General features: G+C 39.7%; 1 protein-coding gene across 1 annotated transcript; it reads right to left on the reverse strand.

Moving 5' to 3' along the window:
* Positions 1–7: 7 nt before the first annotated feature.
* Positions 8–10,832, reverse strand: LOC125372209 (the record flags this gene model as incomplete). The annotated part of the gene is made up of 4 exons (XM_048381411.1): positions 10,728–10,832; positions 2,645–2,891; positions 1,492–1,861; positions 8–545 (listed from the first exon to the last, which is right to left on the reverse strand). Coding segments are annotated over exons 2-4 (1,099 nt in total), but the record flags the coding sequence as incomplete, so codon positions are not given.
* Between the last annotated feature and the right edge of the window lie 7,864 nt (positions 10,833–18,696).

Genomic DNA, 18,696 nt, shown 5'->3' on the forward strand with positions numbered 1-18,696 from the left:
CCTCCACTTGAACCGAACAATATAACTAGAATTATACACGTTAAAACTATTTTCCACACTGAAACCAACAGATCTATTTTAACTCTGTTTGTGTCGATGCGTTTGAGTAAATCCGTAAAGGATTGTGGTTTGTCGAATCGAGTAACTACTTTCTGTTTTTCAGATTTGGGGGTGACTGACTTCTTTCTCTGTATGAAGTTGTCCCACCATCGCATTGAAATCAGAACAAGAGACAACGGTAGCAAAATTACCGTCGCGGAAGGTCTAGCTGTTTTGACATATCCCTTCCAAGTTGACACACCTATGAAAACTCCTTGAAGTATAAAAGTTATTACAGATACTGACCTCCAAAATGGAGACGCAAATGCTTCGTGGCTATTTTCTTTGTTTGCATTTTCTTTTCGAGTCCAAAATATTTTGTTGAATGCGGGCACGAACCCCACTCCCTGACACAACAGTAAGACCATGACAGGATCGAAGGTTGGAGCAACCAAGAACACGAATATGCACAGACCGAGAGTGTGACAGGTCTCAAACAGCATGACCTGTTGCAAAAAAACGAAAAGAAATTGAGATCGATTGTACGTAATTGTACCAACTTTCATTTGCCAATATCATCTATACATACTTAATTGATCGGTTCTGCAGTGTTTCGGATAAATGCAGACAGACAAAATATTTCATGAGAGTGAGGTGAGGTGAAATTGGGTTTAACGTCGCGTCCAAGATAATTGCACTTATATAGTGACGTGCATGCACGTGTGTGTGTGTGTGTGCCTGCTTGTACTAGTCCGGACTGATGCCGATTTATAGTGCTAGCTCACTGAGAAACCATGCCGCAGTTTAACATGAATACCCCACTCAGACACAGTATACTGACTCCGAGCAGACCAGTCCTTGCTTTAGCCCCTTAATGCCGAGCGTCAGACAGGGTAACAAGTACAATCTTTTGGCAGACGCGGCCGGGGAGCGAACCCCGGACCTTCCACTCTCCGGGCGGACGCTCTACCACTAGACCACGGAGGCGGTCTCCATGAGAGTGAGTGAGCTGGGATTAAGGCCCCGAGAAACATAATTTCAGAAATATCAGGGCGTGTCAGATTGGTGTGGGAGGAAAGAAAGATGTAATGCAAATCTTACAGTTTTTCACTGTGGTAAAACCCCGGAGCATGAGTATGGTGTGGACAAACATAGAAACCTAATCATGACGAACGGGGCTCAAACCCAAGATCATGGCACGCCTTACGGACGGAACTTAAAGACGTCAAAATTGGCTCGACACAGGCTATTTTAATAGTGCATGAAGTTAACCACACCGGTATCGCTCCAAACCAGGCCACTGAGGCATTCTTGAATTGAATTTGGGTCAAGTAACCATTGAAAGAGACTTTGGCCCGGATGTTTTTAAAACCTTAATAGTTAATCTCAATGCTGACAATGGAGAGACTGCAAAACTTATCTACGATCTTTGCAAAATCAACATCTTCTCACCACAAGGAAGGGAATTATCTGCAGCTGCTTCTGCTTCTTGAAGATGACTCTGAAAATATTTCTCAAAATGGTGAAGACATAAGGCGCTGTGATAAGGATTAGCATCGACCAAATCCACGCTACTCTGACAGTCACGTCCTCTGCTGCACCTGACAGGGCGTCTCCCCCGGCGGCGTGGTGGTAGTTCATGTTGTAGGCAATGAGGAGGAAGCAGAGCTTGGTGAATGTCCCAGTACCCAGGACAAAGAGGAAAATAACACCGCATAATGTGATTCGGACACCCACATACACGCGGTTCCAGAAACGGAGATTGCGTACATGTTCTTCCTTCCGGGGCACTACCCGGAACACATCCCAGTTCATTTGAGACCTGCAACATAAGGGCATCAAAGATAAAAGTAAAATCAAACCGTTTAAATCTTTGAAATCTGACATACTTGCACATATCGATTAAATATTTAAAGCAGTACGAAAACAGAAAACAGAAAATGTATAGATATATCCATGCATGACATACTGTCATCTTGTCACACACTAATACTTTATGTATACATGCTTTTCTTTTGTACTCTTTTGTACCAGCGACTGTGTTTTGGGGAGAATAAACTGTTTCTATTTCTAAAAAGCTTAGCTTCCGCGATGGTGCGACCGTCGAATGGGATGTTTTAATCAGAGAGGGGGTTTATTGTGATTTGATGACCTCTGTAATTGACCAATCAAAATCGAATATTTTCCAAATTCATGGTAGAATGTGTTTTAAATCATGGCTCCTTTGTCTTTGACCGAGCATATACCAACTGAATTGTTAGTAAACACACAACTTTTCATATTTTCCCCCTATCATTTACGTCGATGAACAGTTTCACGAAAGACGCATGTCGCCAGCGGGATTCGAGCGAAAGAATGAGAACGAAAAGCTCAGCGAACACAGTTCACGTGCATCTCTTAGTATCGACCCACATAGTGTTAGCACAGTTAAGGATTGAACTCTTCCAAGCCATGAACCCCAACTAACAATTTCACCGATTAGGCCTCGTGCACTAGCCTATACATAATTTGAAATTGTGAGAAATTCTGTGAGATCCGGTATATTTGCAGGAAGGCTGCATGTACAAATGTCCGAGTCGAATGTGTTTCGAGAGCCACAACTTACGTCTCGTGATCCTCCTCCTCGAGGTCATCATGGCTGACTCGGTCCTCCTCTCCCTCCTCCGCATCTTCATCAAACGTATCATCCAGTCCATGGTTACTCTCATCGTACGTCATGTCGCTGTCACAATATGAACGGTTATCGACCCCTTGGCCCGGGACATCCCCGTTCGGCAGATATGGTGCTCGGAACATCGTTAGTTCAGATGATATCTCTGGACAAGAACAGTGTATGGCTCCGTAGTAACCAACTGAAATGACACAGTACAAATTAATGGCAGCCAAAAACGAATTGAAATCTCTAAAAAGTCGGTTTAATTTGTTTCTTGTTAATGGTCGTGGTCAGCAATTTTCTTGTACTCACGAGGACCTATAATAAACATTAGACAAAAAATGGAAATGGTGTTTAAAGGGGAAGTGTACACGCAAAAATCATTTTCTTTCTTTTTCTAAACAAAACGCAATTTTAGAATTAATTAGTATCTGTGTTTGAAAATATACACTCATTTTTTTCACAGTGAAAGTAGGAAGCTCACAATAGTGTAAAAATGATATGCCGTTATGAGGCCTTCGTTTTTCGAGCTAAACAGGCCTGAGTTATCCCCCTTAGATTATGACGTAATTGGTGCCAATTCAACTGGGTCCCTGTCTATACTCAACGCAAAAGATATCAAGTACCAGTTTGCGGTAAAACAACATGGCCTACGACACACTCCGGCGCAGTGGTGACTCAGCATAACACTATGCTGGCTGGCATCTGAGACGCTAGAATCACACACCTAGACCTACACCACGTGAAGCGGCTCTAACAAAGCATGATGACGTCATAATGTTTATCAATTGGCACCAATGACGTCATATTGCAAGGGACATAAGCCATGGTGTTTTTGTTGTGGAAATAGAACATTTGGTAAATGTGAAAAATATAAATCGTTTTAATGCGAAAAATATGTTAATTAATTGTGATATTTTTATATTTTTGTCTATGACACTTCTAGGTTAACACTTTTAATGTGGAAAAAGTACAAGAAAAATAGGTTAATTTCCGTGTGAACTTGCCCTTTAACGTCGGGTCCCAGATTACTGAACTTGTATAGCGACTTATGTGTGTGTGACTGCCTGTACTAGTCCGAGTGAGTGTGAGTGAGTTTGGTTTTACGCCGCTTTTAGCAATATTCCAGCAATATCACGGCGGGGGACAGCAGAAATGGGCTTCACACATTGTACCCATGTCGGGAATCGAACCCGGGTCTTCGGCGTGACGAGCGAACGCTTTAACCACTAGGCTACCCGACCGCCCCTGTACTAGTCCGAACTCATGCCGATTTAGAGTCCAACCCACTGGGATGCCATGCCGCAGTTTAACATGAATACCCCACTGAGACACAGTATACTGACTCCGAACCGACCAGTACATTAATGCCGAGTGCCAGACAAGGTAACAACAAGTACCATCTTTCAACGTCTTTTGGCATAAAGCGGACGGGGATCCAACCCCCGACCTTCCGCTCTCCGGGCGGACGCTCTACCACTAGACCACGGAGGCGGTGAATTAAAGAATAACATACAAAATACAATTATCATACCTCTATGTCAGAATGATGAGATCTGATTGGTTCACGTGATCTTGATAAAATAGTTTTTATCCCGCCTGAGCGGGAAATTATTTTCTCAGTTGGAGAATAGATATAAATACTCAGCCACGAGCAAGTCAGTCCGCAGGTGGATTTGTGAGGCAGAATAAATCCCTTTTATCCTTTGAAACAGAAAGCCGCACGTCCCGGTCCGTGGTATAAACCCTAACGCGGGACGTATAAAAGACCCAATGTACCACGACTGGTTCTGCTACAACTTATATTGACGAAAGAACATAACAATTAAGAATAGTTCTGCACGCTATATATGATCAAGACAAAATTTAGCATGTCTTTCCACAGGTCAATACTATAAATGTAATAATCACAGAACGTGCGCGGACTTTGCTCTCAATTTGAACAATAATTCAAAATGATACTTTGTTTTGGGACTTGCTGATCAACTGCTAGATTAAAATAGGTGTTAGATATGGTATAAATGTCCAAACACACCCCTAAAGCACCGTGATCATTATATAGCTAAGGTTAAAAACAAGAAGAGGTATAAATGTTCAAATCGAACCCTGGTGATTCCGCCTTGGAGACAAATCAAGACATTCAGAGAATGACGAACATTAAACAACCAGTATAACATGCATTATAACAGTCCTTAAACACCGTGATGGTTGTATGATTTAGTTTTAAACAATACACATTCCTAGAGCACCGTGATGCTTTATTTTTTTTTATTAAACAACACACACTGTGTTGATTGTTTAGGTATTTAACACACACCCCATAAGCACCGTGTTGATTTCGTGAGTATTTAACAAAAAACACTCCTTAAGCACTGTGTTGATTGTGTAAGTATTTAACAACACACATTCCTTAAGTACCTTGGTGGTTGCATACTATAAGTATTAAACAACACACATTCCTTAAGTACCTTGGTGGTTGCATACTATAAGTATTAAACAACACACATTCCTTAAGTACCTTGGTGGTTTCATACTATAAGTATTAAACAACACACATTCCTTAAGGACCTTGGCGGTTGCATACTATAAGTATTAAACAACACACATTCCTTAAGGACCTTGGTGGTTGCATACTATAAGTATTAAACAACACACACTCCTTAAGTACCTTGGTGGTTGCATACTATAAGTATTAAACAACACACACACCTTAAGTGCCTTGGTGGTTGCATACTATAAGTATTAAACAACACACATTCCTTCAGTACATTGGTGGTTGCATACTATAAGTATTTAACGACAAACACTCCTTTAGTACCTTGGTGGTTACATACTCTAAGTATTAAACAACACACATTCCTTAAGTACCTTGGTGGTTGCATACTATAAGTATTTAACAACAAACACTCCTTAAGTACCTTGGTGGTTACATACTCTAAGTATTAAACAACACACATTCCTTCAGTACATTGGTGGTTGCATACTATAAGTATTTAACAACAAACACTCCTTAAGTACCTTGGTGGTTACATACTCTAAGTATTAAACAACACACATTCCTTCAGTACATTGGTGGTTGCATACTATAAGTATTTAACAACAAACACTCCTTAAGTACCTTGGTGGTTACATACTCTAAGTATTAAACAACACACATTCCTTCAGTACATTGGTGGTTGCATACTATAAGTATTTAACAACAAACACTCCTTAAGTACCTTGGTGGTTACATACTCTAAGTATTAAACAACACACATTCCTTCAGTACATTGGTGGTTGCATACTATAAGTATTTAACAACAAACACTCCTTAAGTACCTTGGTGGTTACATACTCTAAGTATTAAACAACACACATTCCTTCAGTACATTAGTGGTTGCATACTATAAGTATTTAACAACAAACACTCCTTAAGTACCTTGGTGGTTACATACTCTAAGTATTAAACAACACACATTCCTTCAGTACATTGGTGACTGCATACTATAAGTATTTAACAACAAACACTCCTTAAGTACCTTGGTGGTTACATACTCTAAGTATTAAACAACACACATTCCTTCAGTACATTGGTGGTTGCATACTATAAGTATTTAACAACAAACACTCCTTAAGTACCTTGGTGGTTACATACTCTAAGTATTAAACAACACACATTCCTTCAGTACATTGGTGGTGGCATACTATAAGTATTTAACAACAAACACTCCTTAAGTACCTTGGTGGTTACATACTCTAAGTATTAAACAACACACATTCCTTCAGTACATTGGTGGTTGCATACTATAAGTATTTAACAACAAACACTCCTTAAGTACCTTGGTGGTTACATACTCTAAGTATTAAACAACACACATTCCTTCAGTACATTGGTGGTTGCATACTATAAGTATTTAACAACAAACACTCCTTAAGTACCTTGGTGGTTACATACTCTAAGTATTAAACAACACACATTCCTTCAGTACATTGGTGGTTGCATACTATAAGTATTTAACAACAAACACTCCTTAAGTACCTTGGTGGTTACATACTCTAAGTATTAAACAACACACATTCCTTCAGTACATTGGTGGTTGCATACTATAAGTATTTAACAACAAACACTCCTTAAGTACCTTGGTGGTTACATACTCTAAGTATTAAACAACACACATTCCTTCAGTACATTGGTGGTTGCATACTATAAGTATTTAACAACAAACACTCCTTAAGTACCTTGGTGGTTACATACTCTAAGTATTAAACAACACACATTCCTTCAGTACATTGGTGGTTGCATACTATAAGTATTTAACAACAAACACTCCTTAAGTACCTTGGTGGTTACATACTCTAAGTATTAAACAACACACATTCCTTCAGTACATTGGTGGTTGCATACTATAAGTATTTAACAACAAACACTCCTTAAGTACCTTGGTGGTTACATACTCTAAGTATTAAACAACACACATTCCTTCAGTACATTGGTGGTTGCATACTATAAGTATTTAACAACAAACACTCCTTAAGTACCTTGGTGGTTACATACTCTAAGTATTAAACAACACACATTCCTTCAGTACATTGGTGGTTGCATACTATAAGTATTTAACAACAAACACTCCTTAAGTACCTTGGTGGTTACATACTCTAAGTATTAAACAACACACATTCCTTCAGTACATTGGTGGTTGCATACTATAAGTATTTAACAACAAACACTCCTTAAGTACCTTGGTGGTTACATACTCTAAGTATTAAACAACACACATTCCTTCAGTACATTGGTGGTTGCATACTATAAGTATTTAACAACAAACACTCCTTAAGTACCTTGGTGGTTACATACTCTAAGTATTAAACAACACACATTCCTTCAGTACATTGGTGGTTGCATACTATAAGTATTTAACAACAAACACTCCTTAAGTACCTTGGTGGTTACATACTCTAAGTATTAAACAACACACATTCCTTCAGTACATTGGTGGTTGCATACTATAAGTATTTAACAACAAACACTCCTTAAGTACCTTGGTGGTTACATACTCTAAGTATTAAACAACACACATTCCTTCAGTACATTGGTGGTTGCATACTATAAGTATTTAACAACTAACACTCCTTAAGTACCTTGGTGGTTACATACTCTAAGTATTAAACAACACACATTCCTTCAGTACATTGGTGGTTGCATACTATAAGTATTTAACAACAAACACTCCTTAAGTACCTTGGTGGTTACATACTCTAAGTATTAAACAACACACATTCCTTCAGTACATTGGTGGTTGCATACTATAAGTATTTAACAACAAACACTCCTTAAGTACCTTGGTGGTTACATACTCTAAGTATTAAACAACACACATTCCTTCAGTACATTGGTGGTTGCATACTATAAGTATTTAACAACAAACACTCCTTAAGTACCTTGGTGGTTACATACTCTAAGTATTAAACAACACACATTCCTTCAGTACATTGGTGGTTGCATACTATAAGTATTTAACAACAAACACTCCTTAAGTACCTTGGTGGTTACATACTCTAAGTATTAAACAACACACATTCCTTCAGTACATTGGTGGTGGCATACTATAAGTATTTAACAACAAACACTCCTTAAGTACCTTGGTGGTTACATACTCTAAGTATTAAACAACACACATTCCTTCAGTACATTGGTGGTTGCATACTATAAGTATTTAACAACAAACACTCCTTAAGTACCTTGGTGGTTACATACTCTAAGTATTAAACCACACACATTCCTTCAGTACATTGGTGGTTGCATACTATAAGTATTTAACAACAAACACTCCTTAAGTACCTTGGTGGTTACATACTCTAAGTATTAAACAACACACATTCCTTCAGTACATTGGTGGTTGCATACTATAAGTATTTAACAACAAACACTCCTTAAGTACCTTGGTGGTTACATACTCTAAGTATTAAACAACACACATTCCTTCAGTACATTGGTGGTTGCATACTATAAGTATTTAACAACAAACACTCCTTAAGTACCTTGGTGGTTACATACTCTAAGTATTAAACAACACACATTCCTTCAGTACATTGGTGGTTGCATACTATAAGTATTTAACAACAAACACTCCTTAAGTACCTTGGTGGTTACATACTCTAAGTATTAAACAACACACATTCCTTCAGTACATTGGTGGTTGCATACTATAAGTATTTAACAACTAACACTCCTTAAGTACCTTGGTGGTTACATACTCTAAGTATTAAACAACACACATTCCTTCAGTACATTGGTGGTTGCATACTATAAGTATTTAACAACAAACACTCCTTAAGTACCTTGGTGGTTACATACTCTAAGTATTAAACAACACACATTCCTTCAGTACATTGGTGGTTGCATACTATAAGTATTTAACAACAAACACTCCTTAAGTACCTTGGTGGTTACATACTCTAAGTATTAAACAACACACATTCCTTCAGTACATTCGTGGTTGCATACTATAAGTATTTAACAACAAACACTCCTTAAGTACCTTGGTGGTTACATACTCTAAGTATTAAACAACACACATTCCTTAAGTACATTGGTGGTTGCATACTATAAGTATTTAACAACAAACACTCCTTAAGTACCTTGGTGGTTACATACTCTAAGTATTAAACAACACACATTCCTTCAGTACATTGGTGGTTGCATACTATAAGTATTTAACAACACACACTCCTTAAGTACCTTGGGGGTTGCATACTATAAGTATTAAACAACACACATTCCTTAAAGGGCAAGTAAATTGAAACAATTATTATTGTTATTATTATTTATCAATTTTCGTAGATGCATTTAGTTAGTTTCTGAGAAATTCATAATATTTATTTATTTAGTATTTAAATGTTCGAGTGAAAGTGTTGAAATCATACCTCTCGTAACTGGCTTCCAACTCAAAGCTATTTGGGGGCGTGGCCTACAGCTTCCGGCGCAGTGTTGACAGCTGTTTTCATTGGCTGATTTGTTTGCCGCGTTTATCTATTTATCTATATATTTTTCTATTTATCTATGTTGTGATTATCAGCCGTTATGCATATCATGTTTCTGCTATTTCTGTAAATCCCACAAAATAACTTTGATCCTGACATTGTACATAATTAAAATAACAAAATAACAATTAACAATCGGTAACTTGCGTTACTAACATCCTGTTTAGGTAATAAAAGACCAGATTCCCTCAGCCTGATACCACTCAATAAATGCCTGTCAGTGATTAATCCCCTGAGTAAACAACTGAAGGGATCTTCAGTGTTGTCACTGAAGTGATAAAAGGTGTGGACACGATAACAACTGCATAAGCAGACAGAAAAAAGGCGAAATGTATTAAAAACTCCGAAGCAGAAGCAGGCAGACTGGGCGTCATGATCACCGGAAAGTTGTGTTCACACCAGTAAGGGGATTCGTTACTGCCACTTGTGTGGCATCATATCAACATGCCACGACCTACCTGCGAGGATGAACAGGTTATATACTTGACCTGGCTTATAGTGATTCTGTGTGTCACTTAATCAATGCACAGCTGTGAAGTGAATAACAACGAATACAACACTGTCTATCGGGTGGGGAGACAGTCAACTGAGCCGTCAATCTACGTATGTCCAGATATCATGTTATCATACTTCTTTTATTAGTTCTGCGAAGATTTGTCTGAACTTGATCACTCTGTATCTCAGTTTCTTTATATATGAACCATTCTTGTGAAAACTTTTGTTTTGTGTGTCTTAAATTGAATGTTTTTATCAGATGAAGATTCCGTTAGCAGTCTGAAACTCGGCAAGGCTCCCGGGGAGTACGAAATACTACCGGATTTGAGAACATGGAAACAATGATTTGATTTTGGAATGTCAAACTGGTTCCTGCTCTAATTATTTGACTATTGATAATATGTACAATTTACGTTCATTGCTCTCGAACTGTATATAACAAACTGGATGGTGGCATTATGCTTTCATTAATTTCAAGAAAGCCTTCGATTTGGTGGATACAAATAGTTATGGTACCTACATGTACATATTCTTGTAAAGAATCGAGACCGGTGTTTCCGAGACCTTCGGGCTTTCCTCCTACATTAAGCTGACACGCCGTGATATAACTGGAATAATATTAAAAGCGGCGTTAAACCAAACTCACTCACCTCATGTTAAATAATACCCCTGTTTGTCGGTCTGTCTGATATGCCCCTCGTGTCAGGATGGTCTGGTGACGTGAAGTAGATGAGCTTTCAATCTACCGTGTTTCCAGATAGCACGTTATCATACTTCCTTGATGGTACTGATGTGCCTGGCATGACTCATACAACTCACGTTTGTACAAGTAAGGTGCTTGAATACATCCCACACGGTGAAATGATTGGGTCTGTCCGAGATATAGAGAGCTACAGAGTAGATATCATTGTAGGTTACATGCAGATAAAAGGGACAGGTAGACAAGATTAAAATATACTCTTAAAAAAAAGAAACTTGACACTGAATTTCAAAATGTAATATAATGCGATTGTTTCAAAATGGGACACAGAAACCATAATTGAAACACTGTTTGAAGATCAATGTACACAATGTTCAAAACATTAATCGTGTCACCTAGACAGACACTCGTACACGATACAGTTAATGTCATAGGGGTACAGAAAATGTCAGTATCGGTTGTGCCCACCACGTGCATCAATCACTGCTTGACACCGACGACCCATAGATGCAATAAAGTTGTCAATAACACGCTGTTGGATGTGCAGCCATTCATGCTGAAGTGCATCAGGAAGCGCCGGAAGTGTTTGGGGCGGTGGATTCCTTCTGCGAACGCGTCGATCCAACTCGTCCCACAGATGCTCAATCGGGGACAAATCTGGTGACCGGGCTGGCCAAGGTAATGTCTGGATGTTGTTGTGCTGTAAGAAGTCCTGAAAAACACGTGCAATATGCGGTCGAGCGTTGTCCTGCTGGAACTGTCCGCCATGAACGTTGACGTGAGGAAGAACGTAAGGCTGTAGGATCAAGTCTGTGTAACGCACACCTGTCAATGCACCTGCCACATGCACGAGAGGCGTCCTACCACCGTGATGAATTCCGGCCCATACCATGACACTCCCGCCGCCAAATAGGACAACCTGCTGCACACAGTTGGGGGCGTAACGTGCACCCCGACGTATGTTACACGTGCGCGCCCATCAGCACATGTGAGTAGGAAACGGGACTCGTCAGTAAACAGTACATTTCTCCAACTTGCACGTGCCCATCTAACCAGATGACGTGGGGTCAATACATGAGGTCGAACAGGGCTTCGTGCAAAAAGTCCAGCCTCCCTCAGTCTGTTGCGTACCGTTTGATCCGATATTCTGCGTACCCCAGTGATCTGTGTGGTTGTAGACGTGGCTGTGGTAGTGCGGTCTCGGAGGTGTCGCAGCCGGATGTAATGATCTTGTGCTTGGGTTGTCACCCTTGGTCTTCCTGACCTTGGTCTGTCGTCAACTCTGTTGGTGTTGTTGTATCGGGTCCACAGTGCGGAGATTGTCTGTCTGGATAGCCAAAGTGCCTGGCCACTTCTTGCTGAGTTGCTCCAGCTTGTAATCTCCCAATGGCGTTGTTCAGTTGAGCTGCATTCAGTCTTGGCATTCTGTCACCGCCTCTACTGCCGTTATAAGGACTGTATGAACAGCCGTTGATGTGGAGTTTTATACCCATTCAGCAGGGGGGCCTGCATGCCTAAATGCAGGATCCTGTGCTGCACGTCTTTTACAGGCGGTTGCGTTTGGATGAAGCTGTAAAATTGATCCCCAAACGCTACGTTTATGTGCTTTGCATGTGTTTTCGCGAATTATAGACACATCATCTTTCTGTTTGACTTTTTTGGTTCTCATTTAATGTAATTATTTTAGATATTTGGCAAAAAGTGGTTTTACATCTATGTCAAGTTTCTTTTTTTGAAGAGTATACATACATTTGAGTGAACTCCCCGTGTTTGTGATCTACATGATGGCAACAATACATGATACATACTGACCCGTGAAGATCCAGGGTAGAATAGGTCTTTCGTAACCAACACGTGTCGTAAGAGGCAACTAACGGGATCGGGTGGTCAGGCTCGCTGACTTGGTTGATCCATGTCATCGTATCCCAATTGCATGGGTTGATGCTCATGATGTCAATCACTAGATCGTCTGGTTTAGACTGATGGAATATTTCTGAGTGCGGCGTTGCACAACAAACAAACAGATCTTATATACTGTTCTAATTGGTAACATGTATGATTAAAGAGGGAACCACTATGAATGTTGGTGACTGTCCAGTACAAGTGATACATGGGTTCTCTAGCAAGGATTATATTTTGACCTTTGGCTGTAGGTGAAGTCTTTCATTACAGTAACTACTATTCGAACATGACACGATGGACTGCATACACATCATGACTCACTTCAGTAAAGATAAACAGAACTTCAGCTCCACCACTTGTTATATTGTGCCCTCTATCTGGGATATCTGAATGATTCATTTGATAAGCTGTATCTAAATATGTTAACGTTGCAGTTTTTGTAGTCAGTCATGATTTGAAAATGCGTGTACTTTGAAACGGGATTACCCAAAAGAAATTGCAAATGCTGCTTAAACTTAGTGATGATTCATCCCAATGACCACATCTTCCGATATTATACTGATTACATACATTTGTAAAATATGTACACGCACTGCATCTTATTCAATTATATAAAAAAAACCAACAACATTCGTCTGTAATGTAAGTGTATTGAAATCCATCAGTTTTGTCAGTTATTGACCAGAAACCAGTTGACTTTGGTCATTATCTTATGTATTGAACATTTGCCGATTTTGCAGGTTTTCGTAACGAAAACTTATCTTGATGCCTGTCAAAATGTGTCATCTGAGTGAACTTGAATCAGCTATACAACACTTTCTCCATAATCTAAAACACACCCTTGCTATAAATAGAGTGGGTTGAACACGACGTCTCTGCAGCAATCATCAATGTCGACAGTTTAGAATGCACGTTCAGGCAGACATTTTACCACGTGACCAGACACTGATTGACTATCGAACTTGTGGTAAAATCGCCAAACGTGCATCTATCAATGCCATCTCTAATCTGAGACCATAGATTTGAACTGATTATAATTCTGAGTTACACGAGGGACTATTTTCACATCGACATAACCGGAATCACATATCTTGATGTTACCTGTCCCTATATAAGTAATTAAGCCATATACAGAAAACTACGGTTGTAACGAACACCCTTATAACGAACTTACGGATATAACGAACTAACTTTTTAGTCCCGACTAATTGCTGTAGTTATACTGTATATATGCTTATAACGAATTACGGTTATAACGAACTAAAATTAGTAGTCCCTTTGAGTTCGTTATAACCGTAGTTTACTGTAGCTCAATAAGAATCAGTTCATGTGTACGGGACATTGGGGAAACATTGACAACAAACGGCGAGTTAAGAAATTACATTCATAATCTACAAACTTGAACCCATTTGATACGTTTTTATTAACGAATGTATGCACGAGAAATATTCTTATGTGCAAGGCCACTGTCCTATGGACTAGTCGGAATGCAAGGACACAGAGTGTGACAGACGGATATTTTACCGTAACATTTCATTTCTGAGAGAGCACTAGCATTATGTGGGGGCACGGGTGGCCTAGTGGTCTAAGGCGCCGCGATTCGCTGTGCAGAATTGCGTCCCTTGGGCACGCCAGTAACCTATGATTGTAGGTTTGATTCCGGGTGGCCCCGATTATGTTTCTAGGTTTGTCAGCACCATAACCGTGCTCGCGGGTTTCACCGAAGTGGTAAACGTCTGAGACCTGCATCACTTCGGGCTTTCCTCCCACACTAAGCTGCCACGCCGGGATATAACTGGAATAATGTTAAAAGCGGCGTTAAACCAAACTCACTCTCCTCTTGATAAATAATACCCCTGTTTGTCGGTCTGTCTGATATGTCCCTCGTGTCAGGATGGTCTGGTGACGTGAAGTAGATGAGCTGTCAATCTACCGTGTTTCCAGATAGCACGTTATTATACTTCCTTGATCGTACTGATGTCCCTGGCAAAAGCGGCGTTAAACACAACTCACTCACTCACTCACTAAAATTATGTACACATCATATCTTCTCCGTCTATTTAACGAACAACAAGCGTGCATCGCTGAAGTTATTATTTGTGTACTGATGTCACCGTTTGTATTGGAAATAGAAATGTTTTGGCAAGATAAAATATCTTTCTGTTTGGAATGTTGATATATATAAGCCTCTATTTCTAGAACCTATTGTACGATGATAGTTTTGGTAGAATTCATCGGAATCATAATATCTTTCTAACGGTTACAATAAGCCGGTATATGTTTGACTGATGGACAACGGTTCAGTGCAGACTTGACCTTTCAGCTTCTGACCATGGATATTCATGTACATGTTCGTATCCATAGAGAGGCGTGGTCATCGCAACTTGCGGGTTAGTGAAGGGGAGGCAAATTGATACAGGATGAAGTCCGAGGTCGCTGTTGCTTTTTGTCGGATACATAAAAAAACAGATATTGGGGAACGTTTAGAATTCAGCACCACACCTTGTCGTAAGGAGAATCGCTGGCGTAGGTCACATGTCATTGAGAGAAGGAACCAGAATGGAATCTACAGTGAGACGGCAACAAATTTTAAGACACAGTAGGTTGATCATAATTCTACTATGACACTGAAAATTGCTTGATTATGATTGGTGAATGAGGAAATACCACTCAATGAAGCCTTTTCGCACACATTTTGCGTATGAACACATCGTGACCTACATATCGATCCAGACAAACCTGTGGGCCGATAACCCTAAGATACGTAGAGTGTATATCGATGTGATGTGTTTAGTGATGATTTTGATATCCTAACGGGTTTGGTGATGAGATGACAAACCTAACGAACAAATACGCAAATGATAGCGTTCATAAAACGTTTCGGGACATTTTCGTAATTTTCTTATTGAAACAGACGATTTTAACAGCAAAACATAACATTCGCAAAATGTGAAACCAAAATTTGTTCACAACAATTTATTGTTAAAAGAATTTATGACGGATATTCAACATCATATTGGTCAAACACTATTTAAGCGTCCATTCAACTTGGGCTAGTAGTTTGCTAGCGCGAACAATGTCTTTCTGGGGATACTTCGAATGGTTTTTTTTAAAATTGGTAATGATGTAGTGACTCACTGAGACTCTTGCGGAGAGGGATTTGGTGAACATATGAAAGACTGATCAACAAATGATTTAGTTAGCCTTTACAAGAAGATTTGGCATTCGATGCCTGTAATTGATTTTGTTATTGTTATGTTCGTTTTTTTTTGCACCGCACTCATCATATGTGTCAGCTATATGACGGTGGTCTGTAAATAGTCGAGTTTTGAGTATTAAACTGCTATTGAGTATTACACCTTTATAAATAAATCTTCCGATTACATTATTCATCCGACATGCTTCTATTCTGTCATGTTCTTTGTTTTATCGACCCATGACCTCTTTTGCGTAATTTCACTTATCTGATCTCATTGGATAAAGCTTAACATCGTCAATGTGAGCTGACGTTACAGCACCCGTCCGTCCCAGGACACAAACAAAAGGGGTTTCATCTTGGGAAAATACCTATTTTAATCTCTTCTTTTCAAAACTTTTTTTCTTTTTATGACTTTTAACACAAGTCTCCTGAACATTATTTACACATGTATCTTCACAATAAAAGTGGGTTTTGAAGTTCTGTTTTATTTTAACTTTAATGGACAATCAGTCAAAAAGTGAGTCGTAATTTTCATTTCACACATTAAAAGTATTATCTGTTGTAGTTGTTATTCAATATACAAATGTGTTTTCAAACATTTGAATATTCTTTTAGAGAGTATAGACGAGGTGTGACTTTTCAAATAGTTTCTTTAATGGTGAGCACAGTGCAATACAAAAAAGCATCTTTGCTTCCAGTTTTGTTCATTACGGCGGTGTGGGCGAAGTCTCTTTTCTTGTCTGTTTCTTTCCCTCTGAAGTCTTTGTCCTCAAATGACTTTCCTAGTGATGTCTGTGTCCTTGTCTCTTTCTTTCTCTATGAAGTCTTTGTACTCGTATGACTTTCCTTCTGAAGTCTTTGTCCTCGTATGACTTTCTTAGTGATGTCTGTGTCCTTGCCTGTTTCTTTCCTTCTGAAGTCTTTGTCCTCGTATGACTTTCCTAGTGATGTCTGTATCCTTGTCTCTTTCTTTCTCTATGAAGTCTTTGTCCTCGTATGACTTTCCTAGTGATGTCTTTGTCCTTGTCTCTTTCTTTCCTTCTGAAGTCTTTGTCCTCGTATGACTTTCCTAGTGATGTCTGTATCCTTGTCTCTTTCTTTCCTTCTGAAGTCTTTGTCCTCGTATGACTTTCCTAGTGATGTCTTTGTCCTTGTCTCTTTCTTTCCTTCTGAAGTCTTTGTCCTCGTATGACTTTCCTAGTGATGTGTGTGTCCTTGTCTCTTTCTTTCCTTCTGAAGTCTTTGTCCTCGTAAGACGTCCCTGGTGATGTCTGTGTCCTTGTCTCTTCCTTTCCCTATGAAATCTTTGTCCTCGCATGACTTTTCCTAGTAATGTCTGTGTCCTTATCTTTCCCTCTCCAACTGATGTCTTTGATTTTGTCTCTGTCTTTTCTCTTAAGTATCTGTCCTTATTTTAATCTTCCCCGCTGAAGTCTCAGGCATTGTCGCGGTCTTTCCCAGTGAAGTCTTTGTCCTAGACACGGTCGTTCCCACCGCTGTCTTTGTCGTTGTTTCCCACTTTAGTAGCTGTCCCCGTATGTCGTTCCAACTGGTGTCAATGTCCTTGTTCCATTGTCGTCTCTTTGTCTTCGTCTCTGTATTTTACACTGAAGCATCGCATTGTGTCTCTATGTCCTTGACTCTTTCGTTCCAACTGATGTCTCTCGGTTTTCGTGTATCTCCTCCCATCCGAAATATCTCTCCTGTTTTCGTGTATCCCCTCCCATCCGAAATATCTCTCCTGTTTTCGTGTATCTCCTCCCATCCGAAATATCTCTCCTGTTTTCGTGTATCCCCTCCCATCCGAAATATCTCTCCTGTTTTCGTGTATCCCCTCCCATCCGAAATATCTCTCCTGTTTTCGTGTATCCCCTCCCATCCGAAATATCTCTCCTGTTTTCGTGTATCTCCTCCCATCCGAAATATCTCTCCTGTTTTCGTGTATCCCCTCCCATCCGAAATATCTCTCCTGTTTTCGTGTATCCCCTCCCATCCGAAATATCTCTCCTGTTTTCGTGTATCTCCTCCCATCCGAAATATCTGTCCTGTTTTCGTGTATCCCCTCCCATCCGAAATATCTGTCCTCGTGTCGATCTGTCACTATCTGTCTTTGCCTCTACCTAAATATTAGAAGTATTTTGTCGTGTCTTTCCTTCTGAACTAGCTGTCCTTTTCTCTGTATTTCACACGGAAATGTCTCTCTTTCCAACCGAAATATCTGTCCTCGTGTCTATCTGTCTCACCATCCGTCTTTGTCCTTGCCATTACCTAAATATCAGCAGTATTTTGACGTGTCCTTCACACTGAAGTCTCTGTCCTTGTCTGTATTTCACACTGATATCTCTGTTCTCGTGTCTGTCTGCCTCACTTAATTCTCTTTCCTTATCTCTATCGAAATATCAGCAGTATCTTTTCTTGTCTTTTCTTCTGAAGTCTCTGTCCTTGTGTGTATTTCACTCTGTCCTCGCGTCTGTCTCACGAAAGTCTCTGCCCTTATCACTACTCAAATATCAGCAGTATCTTTTCATGTCTTTCCTTCTGAAGTCTCTGTCCTTGTCTGTTTTTCACTCTGTCCTCGCGTCTGTCTCACGAAAGTCTCTGCCCTTATCACTACGCAAATATCAGCAGTATCTTTTCTTGTCTTTCCCTCTAAGGTCTCTGTCCTTGCCTTTGTTTTTCCCCTTGAAA

This window comes from Haliotis rufescens, unplaced genomic scaffold (genome assembly GCF_023055435.1).
Source record: "Haliotis rufescens isolate VD_foot unplaced genomic scaffold, xgHalRufe1.0.p SCAF_383, whole genome shotgun sequence".
Lineage (NCBI taxonomy): Eukaryota > Metazoa > Mollusca > Gastropoda > Lepetellida > Haliotidae > Haliotis > Haliotis rufescens.